At 43.5% G+C, this 18,884-nt stretch overlaps 1 protein-coding gene across 3 annotated transcripts in view; it reads left to right on the forward strand.

Moving 5' to 3' along the window:
- LRCH1 (leucine rich repeats and calponin homology domain containing 1) overlaps positions 1–18,884 on the forward strand; it is a 236,885-nt gene that overhangs the window by 103,787 nt on the left and 114,214 nt on the right. For all 3 annotated transcript variants that reach the window (XM_056562089.1, XM_056562088.1, XM_056562087.1), the window contains exons 3-4: positions 13,290–13,416; positions 17,769–17,874. In XM_056562089.1, coding sequence (XP_056418064.1) covers positions 13,290–13,416; positions 17,769–17,874 — 233 coding nt within the window. The remainder of the gene's footprint in view (positions 1–13,289; positions 13,417–17,768; positions 17,875–18,884) is intronic.

An 18,884-nucleotide genomic window follows, 5' to 3' on the forward strand; every position in this document is an offset into this window, starting at 1 on the left:
AGACAATTTTATTTTTACGTTTTCATTTTTTCCTCCTCGCCTTCTAAAAATCATAACTCTTTTATATTTTCATCCACAGACTAGTATGAGGGCTTGTTTTTTGGGCGACCAGTTGTCCTTTGTAATGACATAACTCATTATATCATAAAATGTATGGCGCAACCAAAAAACACTTTTTGTGGGGAAATTAAAACGAAAAACGCAATTTTGCTCATTTTGGAAGGTTTCGTTTTCACGCCGTACAATTTACGGTAAAAATGACGTGTGTTCTTTATTCTGAGGGTCAATACGATTAAAATGATACCCATTATTACATACTTTTCTATTATTGTTGCGCTTAAAAAAAATCACAAACTTTTTAACCAAATTAGTACGTTTATAATCCCTTTATTTTGATGACCTCTAACTTTTTTATTTTTCCGTATAAGCGGCGGTATGGGGGCTCATTTTTTGCGCCATGATCTGTACTTTTTTTTGATACCACATTTGCATATAAAAAACTTTTAATAAATTTTTTATAATTTTTTTTAATAAAATGTATTAAAAAAGTAGGAATTTTGGACTTTTTTTTTTTTCGTTCACGCCGTTCAACGTACGGGATCATTAACATTTTATTTTAATAGTTCGGACATTTACGCACGCGGCGATACCAAATATGTCTATAAAAAAAAATGTTTACGCTTTTTGGGGGTAAAATAGGAGAAAACGGACGTTTTACTTTTTTATTGGGGGAGGGGATTTTTCACTTTTTTTTTACTTTTACATTTTTTAAAAAAATTTTTTACACTTGAATAGTCCCCATAGGGGACTATTCATAGCAATACCATGATTGCTAATACTGATCTGTTCTATGTATAAGACATAGAACAGATCAGTGTTATCGGCTATCTTCTGTTCTGGTCTGCTCGATCACAGACCAGAGCAGGAGACGCCGGGAGCCGGACGGAGGAAGGAGAGGGGACCTCCGTGCGGCGTTCTGAATGATCGGATCCCCGCAGCAGCGCTGCGGGCGATCCGATCATTCATTCAAATCGCGCACTGCCGCAGATGCCGGGATCTGTATTGATCCCGTCACCTGAGGGGTTAATGGCGGACGCCCGCGAGATCGCGGGCGTCGGCCATTGCCGGCGGGTCCCTGGCTGCGATCAGCAGCCGGGATCAGCCGCGCATGACACGGGCATCGCTCCGATGCCCGCGGTTATGCACAGGATGTAAATGTACGTCCTGGTGCGTTAAGTACCACCGCACCAGGACGTACATTTACGTCCTGCGTCCTTAAGGGGTTAAAGTCCCATGCAAATCAATGGGAAATGTATGTTCCCACATAACTTCCTGGAGATATGGCTGGAGATATTTCAATAACTGGTACACATATTACGGGTCGGGATAGGAGGTCGACATAGGAGGTCGGGATAGGAGGACAGGATAGGAGGACCGGGATAGGAGGTCGGGATAGGAGGTCGGGATAGGAGGTCGGGATAGGAGGTCGGGATAGGAGCACGGGAAAGGAGGACGGGAAAGGAGGACGGGAAAGGAGGACGGGAAAGGAGGATGGGATAGGAGGACGGGATAGGAGGATGGGAAAGGAGGACGGGAAAGGAGGACGGGATAGGAGGTCGGGATATGATGACGGGATAGGAGGTCGGGATATGACAACAATATATGAGGACGGGATATGACGTCAAAAGCTTCCTCCTTTGTTTATTTTCCCCCCCAACAAGGATTAGGAAGGAAAAACTGGGCAATGCTGGGTACTCAGCTAGTAAGAGATAGAAATAGGAGTGTAAACTCCATTATAAACTGATCCAATTGCTGTGTTTTTAATACACATCATATTTTGTTTTGCTCACACTTGATAAGTTTTTAAATATGAATTAATAAAGAAAGGTTTTAATTGGATAGGGTTCCCTAGTTTGGGAAATTAGTCCCAGGAGGGCACAAGCCTGAATGGGAATTAGTAACTTGGATTTTAGGAACTGTCCAGAGCAGCATATGTTTGCTATGGGGATTTTCTCCTGCTCTGGACAGTTCCTTACATGGACAGAGGTGTCAGCAGAGAGCACTGTGGTCGTGACAGAAAAGAAATCCAAAAAGAAAAGAACTTCCTTTGTAGTATACAGCCGCTAATAAGTACTGGAAGGATTAAGACTTTTTAATAGAGGTAATTTACAAATCTGTTTAACTTTCTGGCACCAGTTGAGAAAAAAAAAAGTTTTCCACAGTAGTACCCCTTTAAAACCGGCATACTTCTGCATATTTTTATTTTAACCTGCCCTTGAACCTGTAGGCACAGTAATTTCAGTGACATAATGGACTTAACGTTAAATAACATGTAATGTATTCTAAATACTAAATGTCTGTATTTTTTTTGTACGTAAATTCCAGTTTTTAAGAGAAAATGCCTGTGATAGTCTGTATGGAATGTATATGGTTTGCAAAAAGGTATTTGCAATCTACAATCTATTTGTATTTTTTCAAATAACCGTGATATGTGTTTTGTGGTATCGCATGACTGTATTTAACGGAAGAGTTTATTTAATGCATAGAATGGATACATTCTTGTACATGTGAAGTTTTATTTCAACACTTCTAAATAAAACCCACACATTTTTGAGATGTCTGCACCTAAGGTAGCATATTTACAATATTTATATATGTTAATATGAATATATATTTTTTGTGTATGAATATACACACCATAGAAGAAAACTCATAGAACATTCCTATAGACTCTGTTTATAGTTCTCAAAGGCTTTCCACCAGAGTTCAGCTGGGGTACATAGAGTCCAACAAGGAAATAGATCCCTGACTTTTTAGTTTTAAGAAAAGAGGAAATCTCACAGAGCTGCTAAATGAGAGCGGAGTGTGATGTGTGGGATATACAGTATATACTGGTCACCGCTGTTATACAAGTAGCACCTGATTATCTATAATAAAATAAAGGCAAAATGCAGCAGGAAGAGGAAATAATTGGTGCCATGCATTTCTAAAATAAATGGCGTAAATTATATATTGTATAATTAATAGTGCAAATAACAGGATGTCCTATGTCCCTATAAAGCATGAAGCTTTAATAAATTCCTTAATAATCCATATGTCTAAGGGCTCTATTGAAGCCTGAAACATGTAAACTACCACCTTTTCTGTCTGTACATGAGCAAACACATATCTATGTCCCTGTAACCTCAATATCCACTACATCACTTTACAATGCGATCACTTGATCTTTAATATAAAGCTTTGATATACTCATTATTATAGATGAGTGAGCCGAGCCTGGCAAACTCAGTCTTGCTCAAAACGTTGGGGTAAATTCAGCTTGCAGAACTTTCGAACTCTAGAAACACGTATTAAGGGAAGAGTTACATACAGAGCATATTTGATATTGCGAGAAATCTGCGAGGCAGTGGGAAATATGATGCATATGCGTTATAAAACAGACACTCAGGGCTTTCCCTGCCACAGCCCTGTGTGTGCAGTAAGGTTTGGAGACGGGCTGCCATCACAGTTATGTTCTTGCGCTCAGGCCACCTCAGAACCTTACGGCACACTCAGGGCTGTGGCGGGGAAAGTCCTGTGTGTCTGTTTATATAGCATAGGCATCGTATTTCCCATTGTCCGGTAGATTTCTCGCAACATGAATTAAATGGGCACTCTCCCTTTAAAACTAATTGTTGCCATTGCACTCCTTATGACAAATAAAAAAAAATTCTAATGTACTTTGTTTAAGAAAAATAGTTTTCTATGTTTTATTTGTGTTTAAAAAAGCTGCCACTAGGTGTCTCCCTACTTGTCCAGAGCACATTTCCCCCATCTCTTGCACAGACCTTGGACTCCTGCTGGCCTGGCAGAAGTCCAAAAGCAGGAACTACAGTCTGGAGTGCTGAGGGGTGTGTGCAGCCTTAGCCAATCATAGCTCATCTCACATACTGAAACTATTATATTATAAAATTAAAAAACCTTCAATTGACTAGCAAAAATAAACAAAACTGAACATAAATACAAACTTTCCATCTAAAAATAAAAACTGAAACTTTCCTAACCGGCCAGCCCATGTTATAATAAATAATAACAAATAATGACCTACCTATAATCTCTTATTACCAAACAGTCCAATACACACAAACATTCCTTAAAAACATAAATAGCTTTTTTAGTTTTTTCTCTTTTTTTTTTTTTTTTTGTTAAACAACAAAAGAAAAATATGACCAACTGCCATGAATTTTTTTAAAATTTTTTTAAATTTAAAATTTTTTCTTTCCTCTCATATAAATAATAAAAGAAAAAATATGGCTAACTGCCATAACTAAAAATTACTCTTTTTGGAAATATAACAGAAAACTGGTCCAACTGCCTAGTGTCACAAACCCATAACATTGTACTGCCTAATGTCACAAGCCCATAGCATTGTTATAAAAAAAACTATATAACAATATAACTATATAACAAAAATAACAACCTAACAACTTAAACTAAACTATCCCATCACCCCCTCTGGACATGGGTCAAAGTCCATAGATCAGAGTTTGTCCACTTTTTGTCCATAACTGACCCATACCAGACCACCCCACCCCCCAAAACCCCCACCCAATCTAAAATACACCTTTACCCACCTAATTATAAACAGAACAATATATACATACTCTACAACAAAACAATATCAACAATACAGTACACCAAAACCCCCACAAGGCCCAAATTTGGTTGCCTCGAAGCCCTTTACAATCTATCCACAGAAAACAAAACAAAAGGCTAAGGTGACATGCATAGCCCCCCCACCAGGAAGAAGAATGTCAATCCTGATAAAATTAAATTTAAATTTCTTTCCCTATCAACCTCTATCCCTATCGCTATCCCTTCATGAAACTGACCCTATACTCACCCTAACCTATATACACTATCCCTGGCCAAAATTAAGGTACTATCCCTTAAGGGTCTAGCACCTAGGGCACATCAAAAGAAAACCCTCTCCATAGGAGAGAAGCCCTACTGGTACCAAGACTGCCATACTCCAAAGAACTGATCTTCCCGAGGTCACCGGTGATATTCCTACAGACCTCCACCTCGGACAGTATTTTCTGTTGGGTCAACACTAAACACTGTGCATTCCACGTGTAGTACCTAACCATTAAGCTAACTAAGAATAAAGTGCCCCAGTCTCGGCCACCCAGGTTCGTCAATAAGCCCACTCAGGATAGGTGAGGCCAGCATGATGACTCCAGCCGATGGAAGCACCCACCCGGTTTTAGATCCCTATATTAAAAGGACAATGAAGCAGGAAGTGGTCCATGCTTTCCAGCGTGTCCCCGCACTCTTCTCGGGGACATCCCCGGTCATCAGAGTTCCTGTACTTCAGATTGTCCCTCACATATAGCTTCCCCTGAAAGCAGCACCAGGCCAAGTCCCAAAGCTACTGGGGGATCCTTTTGATGTTCAAAAGTTACAACCCCACCCTCAGATCCCGACCTGGGAAGTCCCTGAGCGCCAGAGGCTTCTGGAAGTGGGTCAACAGAACCTGTTTGTCAAGGAACTGCCTTGACTGGGTCCTGATGTCCCACTCGCCCAGACCCCACCGACGTATCACCTTCAGAGTCGGGGTAGTGTAAGCCGGAAGTTATCCATAGGGCGTACGGCGGTCCCTCACTCGCCCTCCTCTCTCCCATTCCTGGAAGAAAGGCCGAAACCATACCCTGCAGGAGAGTACCCACGGAGGAGCCCTCTCTTTCCAGAGGTTTGCAATGTTAGCTTTCAAGAAGGTGTTCATAAAGAACACCACTGGGTTCACCATAGATAGACCCACTATTCTCCTCGTACGGTACGTAACCTCCCTCTTGACTAGGTTCAACCTGTTCCCCCATAACAGTTGGAAAAACAGGCTGTAGATCCTAGTGTAGAAAGCTTCTGACAAGATACATACACTGCCCAGATAGATAAACACGGGAAGCAGGTATGATTTGATCAGATGTACCCTTTCCCTGAGAGTCAAAGACCAACCCTTCCACTGTTTCACTCTTTGATTGGCATCCTGGAGCTTACCATGCCAGTTTTTGGTGGGATAATCATCCTGGCCGAATGTGATGCCTAAGACTTTTGTTGATTCTTGGGGCCCTGGAAGGGTGTCCGGGAGATCAAACGTGGGATCCCCCCTCCCAGAGACTCCCACACTTATGTTGATCTTAGACCCGGATGCCTCCGAGTAGCGGTCCACCTCCGACATAACCACATCGACCTCTCTCTCTCAGCGTATGCCACCACATCGTCAGCGTACGCCACCACTCCCTGGGTGACACCCGGCTCTACCCGACTCATCCCAACTCCCGCCAATGGTCCGCAACTCACTCTCTTAAGGAAGGGATCGATTGCGAACACATATAAGAGCGGGCTCAAAGGACAACCCTGACGGACTCTAGACCCCACCTCAAAAGAGTGGCCAGACCACCCAGTTCACCAGCGGGAAACTCTCTGCCCCTTAAGTCAATTAACAAAAGTACTCAGTAAGCCTTTCTGGCAGCCTCCCAGTCTGACTGGGAGCACATGGTAATTGAGCTTTTACAACTTGTTCACACTGGTGTGGTGCTGTGCGGCGTCCGTTGCTGCTGTGGCCCCATGTCTATGGGGAGGCGCGGTCCTGGGACTGGTCTGAGGGGCATTGGAGCTGCTCTGCCGGTGGGTCTTTCCCTCTGTGGGCACTGGTGTTGCGGTGGTGGTGGTCGCCACCCAGTGCTGCACCATTTTATGCTAGGGATGTTAGGGAACCACTCTAAATAGGTGGCCTTGACGTGGCGAGTGGGCTCGTACTTTTTGATCAAAATGTATACTAACAACCTGTTAGTTTTTGAATTTATGCTGAGAAGCAAGCAGATCAAAATACAAATTGTGGATATGCGACCATGCCTGTTTTCTCTACTTGAATTCACATATTTCAGGAGAACAGACCAGAGGTACTCGTGGTTCACCCGATCAAATGATTTGGCCTGATCCAGGGACAGCAAGTACCACTTCCAGAGACCTCCATTACTCCGCTCCACTGCCTCCCTGACACTAAGGTGCTTCGGCCTGGAACAGTGCAGTGATGGGCCTCCGAAACGAGCCAGGGTACAAACTTCACCAGCCGATTAAACAGTATCTTGGCCAGAAGCTTCCTGTCCATATTGAGAAGAGCTATGGGCTCGGATCTTTACCCTTTGAGAGAAAAATCAGGGCTGACCTCCTCATAGACATTGGCAGAGTGCCCGAGGAGAGACACTTGTTGAGTACCTCAGTCAAGTGGGAAGCTAAAGACTCCTTAAAGGTCCTGTACCACTCGGGTGTTAAGCCATGCAGACCTGACGACTACTTAGGGGCAGGCCCCTCGCTCGCCAGTCTCTCACTTCCTCTTCCCTGATCTCTTCTGCCAAAATGCCAAAAGAGGGGTCTACCCCTAGCTCAGGAATGGTTTCAGCCAGGAAACCTGACATCATGTCCCGATCCAGATCCTTCCTTCCCAAGAGGTGCGAGTAGAAGGATCTGACGACATCCAAGATCCCTGATCTGGACCGATTCAAAGATCCCGTACAATCAATCAGTCCTGAAATTACTTTACTACTCACTGACATCTTGCAGTTTCTGTAAGGTTCGAGCGAGCGGTACCTCCCGTAATCCCTCTCAAGATCCAAAGATGCGTGCGTATTGTACTGACACCTCATCAGCAAGGACTTCACTCTGGAGATATCCTCACGGCTACCTCCAGTCGAGACAAGAAGCTTGAGTTTCCTCCTCAGACCCTGATACAGGCGATACCTGTTCAGGGACCTGAGGCTCGAGAGCTGGCGGAAGAACCCTGCAACCTGCTTCTTGAATATCTCTCACCACTCTGACTTACTACTACATAGGCCCAGTAAAGGTACCTGACTCTTACCTCCGCTTCCTCCAGGAGGGACGAATTCAGCTTCCAATAACATTCAGGGAAAACAAAATCATACAGTGATCGGAAAAGACTGCGGAAGAGATGGCTTCCTCCTTCAAATATATTATTATATTATCAACTATATTATTAATATTGTCAACTATATTATTGAGGGCCACACAGTCATAAGCCAGCTGATTATTGGAACCTTTCCTATCTTGGGACCTCGTGACATTATTGAAGTCCCCTCCAAAAATCACTTGCCAACTCCTAAGAAGAAAGGGCTTAATCTTCATAAAGAGATCTTTATGACCCCACCTGATTTGTGGGCATAGATGTTAATGAGCCGAAGCTCTTGTCCCTTCATGAAGACATCTAAGATCAGGCACATCTCCATTTCTAATTCAATAACCCGTTGGCATTCAACAGGAGCCACCCCATTATATGGCCCAGCCGCAAGAGACCAGTGGGAGGGACCATGCCTCTACTCTCTTCTGGCTTTAACCAGAGAGGCTGGATCTGACAACGTGGTCTCCTGTAAAAAGAAAATGTCGGCTTCAACACGACCGAGAAAATTAAAGGCTGCAAATCTAGCCGTATCTGACTTTATACTGGCACAGTTAATAGATGCCAGCATCTATGGGGTGAGTGCCGCCATACAGAGTGATTAAATTAGACAGCCACACCCTTTACTTTTGCTTTCCTTTCTTTTTAGCCCCCTCATCCCCCGAAGAAGACGAGAGGGTAGGACCACTTTTAGATCTTTTTTTTACTCCGATTGATCCATATGATCCCCGTCTCCATCCAGCCCCGGTCTAGCCCTGCCCTCCGAGGAAAGTGCCTCGACAGGACAGGGCCCAGTTCCCCGAAGAGGTTCCATCTCCCTAGGCACTTTGCCCTCACCATCCCCCTCTGAGGGTAGGAGATGGTATCGAGAACGAGGTACCGGTTTGACAGATCAATCAGAGGGGGGCAGTCAGGCTTCTGTTTTGGGCCGGGCCCAAAGTACAAGGAACAGAGGGCTCTGACCTCTTCTTTCTCCCCTTCCTTTTGCCCTTGTCTGTCTTTTTGGGCCTCTCCCCGCTCTCCTCATTCATGGTGGAAGGAATCGGAAGGGTCGGCCATATTGCCTTCCTCTCTCTGAAGCCTCCTGATCTCCTCATTCAGCATGTTCTCCTCCAGGGCTTCAGTGGTTACAGGGCCAGCTTCAGGAGCAGGGGCCGGAGCTACCCACATCACCTGGGCACTCTCCAGCTCCCTACTCCTTCTACAATTTTCCTCCCGCCTTAGTTTGGCAGGGCCCTTTTTCCTCCTCACTAACCCTATTGCGCCCCCATCCCTGCCCGTACCCTCCCCTGCTGAGGCAACTTCACAGCTATCCTAAGCCGGAGCATCCGCTGCACGGGTGAAGGCGCTAGGACAAAGGCTAAAAGGGTGCCCGAGGGCACCACAGAGGTGGCACCAGATCTGCCTACAGGATGCGGCCAGATGACCCACCCAACCACACAAAGCACAGACCTGAACAGTACAGGCGTCGCTAAAATGGGTGGGGCTGCCACAACTGTGACAGACCTTAGGCTGCCCCTGGTAGAAGACCTGGATCCTATCACGTCCAAGGAAGTTAGCTGACGGAATGTGGGCAACCGCACTCCCTGAACGCTTGAGTTTGACGGAAAACATCCAGGCTCTGGACCAGATCCTATGCTCATCCAAATTTTTCTTGGGCATGTCCGTCACATCCCCATACCATCCGAGCCAGGTCATAATGTCATAACAAGAAAGTGACTTGTTACGGGTCAAAATGGTCAATTTCTTGACCAAGTTCTGACGGGAAATCGCTTTTACGACGAAATCCCACCAGCCAGGCTCGTTCTTTGCCACTTCGTAGTTCGACCAGAAGAGTTCAAGACCCTCTGGCCGAACGAAACTGACATGAAACTCAGACGGACCGTAGGGGTGAATCAGGGCAAAGGTGTCACTCACCCTGAATTCCATCTGAAGGAGGAGCTCAACCACTTTAGCCCCTCCAATTCAGACGGACCACATTCCTACGGTTATTGTCCTCCCCGGTTGTTGGGAAGGACCAGACCACCTCCCCATTCCTCTCTCAGAAAGCCCCCAAACCATGCCTCTCTATCCAGAAAGACAGGTCGACCTCACCCCTTCCCTCTACCTGGATCGACCTGTTGCCCCTATGCAGAGCCTCCAGAGCCCCCCCGAACCCCGGCAGCAGCATTGGCATAACTCCTAGGAGCAGTCACTACCAGGGGGGCAGCCGGACCAAATCCAGACCCAGAACCACTAAGAACACCATTCACACCACTACTTTCATCATCATCTTTATTTCCATCCACACTAGGCTTCCCATTCATACCACTCCCACTCCCACAAACATTCAATCCACTGACACTCCCACATACACTCATCCATAACACTAATACACCCATAAATCTCACATCCTACACTCTGACTAATAGATTCTGGGCTGGCTGGGACTTGTAGTACAGCTGGCTTCAGTAAAGTCTTTTGTGCTGGCTTAGCTGTTGCTGGGGTCGACGCAGATTGCTTTTCCTGCATGGCTGAGGTTACTACCTGAGTCTGGGGCTGCCCCATCGGGCACACCCAGCTCCTCCCACAGTGCCAGCACCTGTAGATGATCCCGGAGCCTGGACACCCCCCCCCCTCACAGTGGAGTGCCCCGCAGCGCCAGTAATGCCCACAGCACTCGGGGAACCGCCCCCGAGCACACGGCGGCATAACTCCCCTCTGGCACTTGGACATGCCACCCTGGGGCGATCCTGTAGTGTCAGAGCTGCCCACCATTAGCCTATCCTGTCCCTCCCTATCGGCAGGATGGGTGGGCTTCACATCTATTGCCTCCGCAGCCTTTTCTGACGCCATGCTGTACTCTCCATGCTGGCTCCGTTCTACCACAGAAACGCGGTCTGGCAGTCTGGGGGGCCCAGCAACCTGAACTAACTTCACAGCTGTCCCAGACTGCTGGAAAGGACAAAACACATATTGTAAAGATTCTTGGGTCATCTGCCTCTTTGACTTGCGCTTTACTGCCACATCCTCACACAGGTCATCTCCAAAAGTAAAATGCTGGAGGTGGGCTGGGGACTCCTGCATCACTATAGCCCTCAGCAATCCCCCAGCCTCACTCTCCACATCCTCCTCTTCGCTATCACTTAGCGGTAGCGCCACCTGGGCCGACTCAATGTAGCTGTCCTGGGTGGTCTTGGTGTCACATGGAGGTACAGGCACAACATCTTCTTCCTCCATCCTCTCCTCCTACTTTACACCATCACAGCCATCCTCACTTTCCTCACCACCACTACTCTCCCCATCATCCACCTCCACCTTCACCTTACCTGGGGATTTCATGGCGGCAAACCGGTCTTCATTCGCCAGCTGCTCCTTAAAGAGACCGCTCCCCTCCAGTATCTCTCCTCTCCTCCAGCTTTGCAATCTCACTTTTCGGGGCCGTAATCCTCTTTTTTAGCTCTGGCCTGTTCTTTTTTGGACCCCGTGTTCGCCAGATTCTGAGCAACACGTAGATCCTCTCTGGCCATCCTCAGCTCCATGCCGCACTGGTCGTATTCTGCAAACCGTACGGCCATGCGGGAGCAATAGGTGGAACCGGACTCCTTGGGCCCTCTTTCAGCCCACATCTCCACGCTTTTTCTCCTCACCTTCCTTCCACTGGTAGAACTCTGGCTGTCACCCGTCGCCTGGAGAGCAGAGCCTGCATTGCTGCAGACTCTGCTAGATCTACTCCCTCCGGCCGGAATAATGGCTGTTGCTGTTTGCTCTCCACCCCCAGCAAGCCTGGAAGAACGGGAGGTGGAGGTCTGGGACTCCCTGGGCTCCATGCAGAAAAGCCCTTCCCAGAAGGCTGCCACACTCCTGGGAAAGGCTGATGGAACACCTGCTCTGCTGGAAGTCTATGGAGCTCAAAAAGGGACACACACAACACTGCTCACACTGAACTGCATGAGGGAGGAAGTTCTCCTCTGTATGGCTTCAGATGATGTCAGAAAATACAGAGCAATATCAAACTAAAAAATTATAAAAATAAAGGCAGGGGGTGGTTTATCATGATGCGGGCAGAGAACTGGGAAGAATTAACAAGATCATGAGAGGTACTCTTTAAGCTTCTTATTCAATGTGTTTAACTCTACCCTAAAAGTGTTGAAAGTGAAAGTTGACTGGCATTTTTTCCACCACTTGACTTTAATGGGAGATAAGCTGCAGTAACCCAGCACAACCACTAAAGAATGTATGGAGCTGCTTGCTTCTGGTTTCATTCTTTGTGTATATTCTTTGTGTTGCAACTTGATCAAACAGCTAATCGGTGGTAGGGGCTGCAATGTGTCAGCACCCCACAAATTTGAGTACAGAGGCCGCTGATTGACTGCACTCTGTACTCCCATCAATAGGTTTTATCTTTCAAACCTTTTTTAGGCTAGGGCTACATGGCAACATGTGTTGCGCGACAGCAAAGCGCATCTTAGTTGCACGACCTAAATATTTGTGTAACTTGTTTGTGATTTGCCGTTGCACTACTTTATAACAGTTGTAATTTGGCAGTGAAAAATTGCTGAATCACAATTAATAGTAGAATCAGGGGGCAGTTGCATGTGAGTTGATCACGTGTGACATGCAACCAGAAATCTGTTTCATGCAACGTTTATGATTTTGTGGAAATGTCCAGTTGTGGTTCCATCATATCACATTGTGACCCCATTGAGAATCATTCCATGCATTGTCACAGTGTGACCAAAGTTGCTGTGAAGCCCTGGCCTAAAGATTCAAAAGTAAATGTTGAAGGACTGCCTATACATGTTTTGTAATATGCCATGATTAAGAACATATTTGTTCGAAACGCGTCGGTGGACGTGGGTTTTTAACTCACTAGAGCACTTTTTTGTTATGTGTTTTCCTTTCATCATTTTTTTAATATGATATGTCTTTTCATATTGGCATAAAGTATGATTATAATCAATTTCAGTTTGTTACAACAAAAATATGAAAGTGATATCTAACATACAGTATGTATATATATATATATATATATATATATATATATATATATATATATATATATATATATATATATATATATATATATATATATGCTCATGAGAAGCCTCGTGCAAGTTTTCCATGCCTTCTCTCTCGTAGGCCTTTTCTTCCACCCACGCACTAAATTTTCACTGTATATAGAGATCTGGCTGTGAAACACTCTTCACATAATGCTTTTGGACGCAGTTCAGCTGTACTTCTGAAAACACAAGGGAGCTTGTAGCTCTTTTTTGTAAATGTCTTTATGAATCACTTAATAAAATTATAGCTCGGCGAAGAATACCTACATTTTCTGTTTTTTTGTTTTTTTTTCCAGTCGAAATCAACTCTCCTCATTGCCAGCCTGTGTATGTGGTCTTCCTCTAAAAGTCTTAATTGCAAGTAATAATAAGCTTGGATTTCTGCCAGAGGAAATAGGTCAGCTACAGCAGTTAATGGAGCTGGTATGTCACTGAATATGATATTTTATACCTCACTTGCATTTTTAGGGGAGTTGTAACCTAAAGCTGATGTGTGGAATCTAAGGTAAGCCAAATTTGTCAAACCCTTCGGGAGAATGTGAACTTTATCTAATGACTTGAAAATTGGTACGTTCTTATGAAAGAAAACAGAAATCTGGCTGGAAGTAGCTAAAAAGACCTTTAGAAAATCACTTAGTGAAACAAATGTATAAAATGGAAAGGCTGAAGTGACAGCGGTGAATGTGTTACAAATTTCTACAATGGTAGAACTGAAAAACAGCATTGCAAGACCAGCAGCACATAGTAATCATGTAGGATGCACCCCGCTGTGCCAGTGTTCTTGGTCTTATTGATGGAACAACAGGCATGATGATGTGTCTTAATATAGCCGCGTAATCCTGATAATTTTCTTGCCAACTAAAGCTGTATATAGGTACATACACCCATGTTTATATTTCATTTTTATTCTGCACACCAATTGCATAATATGACACAAATGTTGTGTTACTACACTGCATCACTATGGCTTTTTTTTAGGCCATACAACTTCAGTGTTTAGAAATATAATTAGAGTTGAGCGAAACTGTTCAACTTTAAGGGCAGCACAACTTAACTCTTTTGTGACAGTAAACCAGTGAATCAGCTTGTTTACTCTAACAACTTGCAGGGTTAAGCGCTATGCTCTGGTCAGCAAGGAAAGTGTTAATTGGCGCTGATCAGTGCTAGTTAAAGGGGTATTCCAGGCAAAACCTTTTTTTATATATATCAACTGGCTCCGGAAAGTTAAACAGATTTGTAAATTACTTCTATTAAAAAATCTTAATCCTTTCAATAGTTATTAGCTTCTGAAGTTTTCTGTCTAACTGCTCAATGATGATGTCATGTCCCGGGAGCTGTGCATGATGGGAGAATATCCCCTTAGGAACTGCACAGCTCCCGGGACGTGAGTCATCAGAGAGCAGTTAGACAGAAAACAACAACTCAACTTCAGAAGCTAATAACTATTGGAAGGATTAAGATTTTTTAATAGAAGTAATTTACAAATCTGTTTAACTTTCCGGAGCCAGTTGATATATAAAAAAAAGGTTTTGCCTGGAATACCCCTTTAACTTCTAAGGGGGGGGTAGTATATACATTATACAGTCATCTATATGGCTGTGTAATGTATACTGTGAAGAGAATGATACTTACCTCTTCCTGTGTAGTCCTACCTCTGTCGATGATGTCACTAGGGGCAGAGTTACACAAGAAGAGGCCTGAGCCAGTGACAAGATGTTAAGTATCACTCTCTTCACTGTATACATAATCTATATTCTCTATATATTATACAGCCATATAGATTCCTGTATAATGTATACACCCCCAAGCAGTTAATTAACTCCTTCCTTGCTGTGCTGAGTTGTACTCGAGGCTGTTAGCTGCTGTGAGCTGCCACAGCTCAGCCGCGTACTGAACCTGGCAACCTGCTAGCCACGAATCCCCCGAAGTTCAGATCGAATTTGCGTCCGGGGGGGTTTGGCTTGCTTAGCTCTAAACATTTATCTATCAATATCTACAGTCAATGACGTAAATGTTGGCACCCCTGGCATTTTTCTAGAAAATTAAGTATTTCTCACAGAAAAGAATTGCAGTAACACATGTTTTGCTGTACACATGTTTATTCCCTTTGTGTGTATTGGAATTAAACCAAAAAGGGAGGGAAAAAAGCAAATTGGACATAATGTCACACCAAACTACAAAAATGGGCTGGACAAAATTATTGGCACCCTTAACTTAATATTTGGTTGCACACCCTTTGGAAAAAAATAACTGAAATCAGTCACTTCCTATAACTATCAATTAGCTTCTTACACCTCTCAGCCGGAATGTTGGACCACTCTTCCTTTGCAAACTGCTCCAGGTCTCTCTTATTGGAAGGGCGCCTTTTCCCAACAGCAATTTTAAGATCTCTCCACAGGTGTTCAATGGGATTTAGATCTGGACTCATTGCTGGCCACTTTAGAACTCTCCAGCACTTTGTTGTCATCCATTTCTGGGTGCTTTTTGACGTATGTTTGGGGTCATTGTCCTGCTGGATGACCCAAGATCTCGGACACAAACCCAGCTTTCTGACACTGGGTTGTACAGCGCGACCCAAAATCCATTGGTAATCCTCAGATTTCATGATGATGCACACATTCAAGGCACCCAGTACCAGAGGCAGCAAAACAACCCCAAAACATCATTGAACCTCCACCATATTTCACTGTAGGTACTGTGTTCTTTTCTTTTTAGGCCTCATTCCGTTTTCGGTAAACATTAGAATGATGTGCTTTACCAAAAAGCTCTATCTTGTCCACAAGACGTTATCCCAGAAGGATTTTGGCTTACTCAAGTTCATTTTGACAAAATGTAGTCTTGCTTTTTTATGTCTCTGTGTCAGCAGTGGGGTCCTCCTGGGTCTCCTGCCATAGCGTTACATTTCATTTAAATGTCGACGGATAGTTTGCGCTGACACTGATGCTCTCTGAGCCTGCAGGACATCTTGAATATCTTTGGAACTTGTTTGGGGCTGCTTATCCACCATCTAGATCTCTGGAGAAGGAGTTGTATCCTTGAGATTGTTGATATTTTTCCACAATTTTGGTTCTCAAGTCCTCAGACAGTTATTTTCCCCTCTTTCTGTTGTCCATGCTTACTGTGGCACACACAGACACACAATGCAAAGACTAAGTAAAGTTCTCTCCTTTTTTTTTTTAATCTGCTTTCAGGTGTGATTTTCATATTGACCACACCTGTTACTTGCCACATATGAGTTTAAAGGAGCATCACATGCTTGAAACAATCTTATTTTTCCACAATTTTGAAAGGATGCCAATAATTTGTCCAGCCTATTTTTGGAGTTTGGTGTGACATTATGTCCAATTTGCTTTTTTTCCTCCCTTTTTTTTAGATTAGTTCCAATACACATAAAGGGAATAAACATGTGTATAGCAAAACATGTGTTACTGCAATCCTTTTCTGTGAGAAATGCTTAATTTTCTAGAAAACCTTCAGGGTGCCAACATTTACGCCTATGACTGTATATGTATTAATATTAAAATCAATATTACAAACACTGCTACGCTTTTTTATGTAGCAATGTTACATAAACAGCATAGTTATGTGTGCTCTGCTTTAAAAATTGCTGAAGTTTTTTTTTTACTCTAATAGAGTTTAGTTTACACAAATAGTGAAATATAAAACGTGCAATGCTATTCATCTATTGTACATGTGCCAAGTAAAATCAGTCAGTGAGAAAACACAGCTACGCATTTTACATGACCATAATTGAAAGCTGGCTTTAAGTCATGAAATACTAGGGGAGGATTACTTAGCCCTCTCCCTGATTGATTAAATTGTTATTTACTTTTATTAAAGGTCAAGACATGTGAACTTTATCTTAGCAGTTTTCATGTTGAATATCAACATCATTTATAATCACAGTGTTTGTTATCATATAATAGGTGACCATACCTGCTCAGTTTGCTGGGCCGGACATTGCAAGGGGTCCCAGTGGCTGGACCCCCGCGATCAGACATCTTATCCCCTTTCCTTTGGATAGGGATAAGATGTCTTGGGGCAAAGTACCCCTTTAAAGGAATTTTATAGGATTTTGTAATCGTCACTATCCGAAGGATCAGGGACAGACTCTCTGCTTGGCCGCCAATCAGCTGATTAAAGGGGGTCTACAGCCAAAATTAAGTTATCACCTATCCACAGGATAGGGGATAAGTAGCTGATCGCGGGGGGTCCGAATGCTGGCAAGCCCCCCCCCGCAATCTCCGAAGTGGGACCCGGCTCTGAGTGAGGAGCACGTACGCTAGAAGGCATGCGCTTCATTGATTTTTATGGGAGCTTCGAAGACACCAGAGTCCAGCACTTGGGCATCATCGGCGGTCCCATAGTAATGAATGGAGCGTGTGCCATCTAGCCCCCTCCATGTATCTCTATGGGAGAGGTGGAGATGCAGCGTTCGTGCATCAACGCCTCTCCCATAAAGCTGTATGGGGGGGGGGGGGGCGTGCCGTCAACCTCAGTGATGTCGACGACACGCGCACGCTGGCTCCCCGTACGGGAGATCACTGGGGGGGGGTCTCAGCGGTCCGTATAACACTGTACAAGTGTTATACACTGCAGATTTCCTTTAATAGTAGTGAGTACATTATTCCTTATAATATTTTATAAGCCGGTGTGAACCAAGTCTTACATAGATGATGTATTTGATGTATGTATGTATGTATTGAAGTCTTTTATTGTAGGGTTTAGTTTCTAGAAGTTCTATAAAATTCAAGCATTGTTTTTTATTACTACAGGATATCAGTTGCAATGAAATAACATCTTTGCCACAACAAATAGGTCTACTTAAGTCTCTGCGCGAATTAAATGTAAGAAGAAACTATCTGAAAGTTCTACCTCAGGGTAAGTGTTTAAGGGTGTATTGTATATTTCATAGCTTCACACTAGTAATAAATCATTTTGGCCAGTTTCTGGTCAGAATTTTGCATCAGTTCCCTTAAGCCAAAACCAGGCAGAAAGCTGTGCAGATTTGTTCCAGTGGGCCAAACATAGTGAGTGTGTTTGGACCATTTCAGGATGTGTACTGTTATTTTGCAGCACTCAAAAGCACAGCCTCTTTGGAGTCCCACAAAATTAACAGTATACGTTTGGAAATAAACATAGACCACTTTCAAAGTGTGAACTTAGCCCTAGTAAATATTATAGGCTGAAGACCTCAGAATAATTTGTAGAGAAGTGACTGGGAATTTTAATGGTAAGTAATCAAATTTTGTTTTTTTTATTAGACATTTTGGATTAGAAACCCCCATTTTATTTAGTATAATATAAATATGTCAAATTAAATTTTTGCAGAACATAAGTTTAAAGGGGTACTCCACCCCTAGACATCTGGGGATGAGATGTCTGATCACGGGGGGCTTGGACCCCCACGATTTCCGTTTTTACACCCAGTACTTATGGCCTTTTTTGAGCAGTAAATAGCTGAAAAAATTTACCAAATGCAAAAATTGACCACAAAAATTGACCGCAAAAATTGGAGAAATTTGTCTCTTAAGAATGCAAATATTAAGGTAAATGTTGTGGATAAAATATCTATGGTTATAAATGAATCATAATGGGAATTACATATGCATTATATTTTTTGTTATACATTTCTACAATGATAAAAAGAAATGGAGTTGGGATTTTTAGATCATACAACATTTAGTTGGTAGGTTTACAAAATGAAATTAAAGCTGTATAATGTTTTAATAAATTAATTCCCGTGTTATTCTTGGAACAGTCATATCAGTATAAGAAATCTAAAGTTTGACCTGGACTGATAGTGTATTTTATAGCGTAAATAATAGTAAAATGTTAGTTATATATATTTCTTGTTGTGTGTAAGATCACTTTTTAGAAACTTCTTTTAT

This window comes from Hyla sarda, chromosome 2, assembly GCF_029499605.1.
Source record: "Hyla sarda isolate aHylSar1 chromosome 2, aHylSar1.hap1, whole genome shotgun sequence".
Lineage (NCBI taxonomy): Eukaryota > Metazoa > Chordata > Amphibia > Anura > Hylidae > Hyla > Hyla sarda.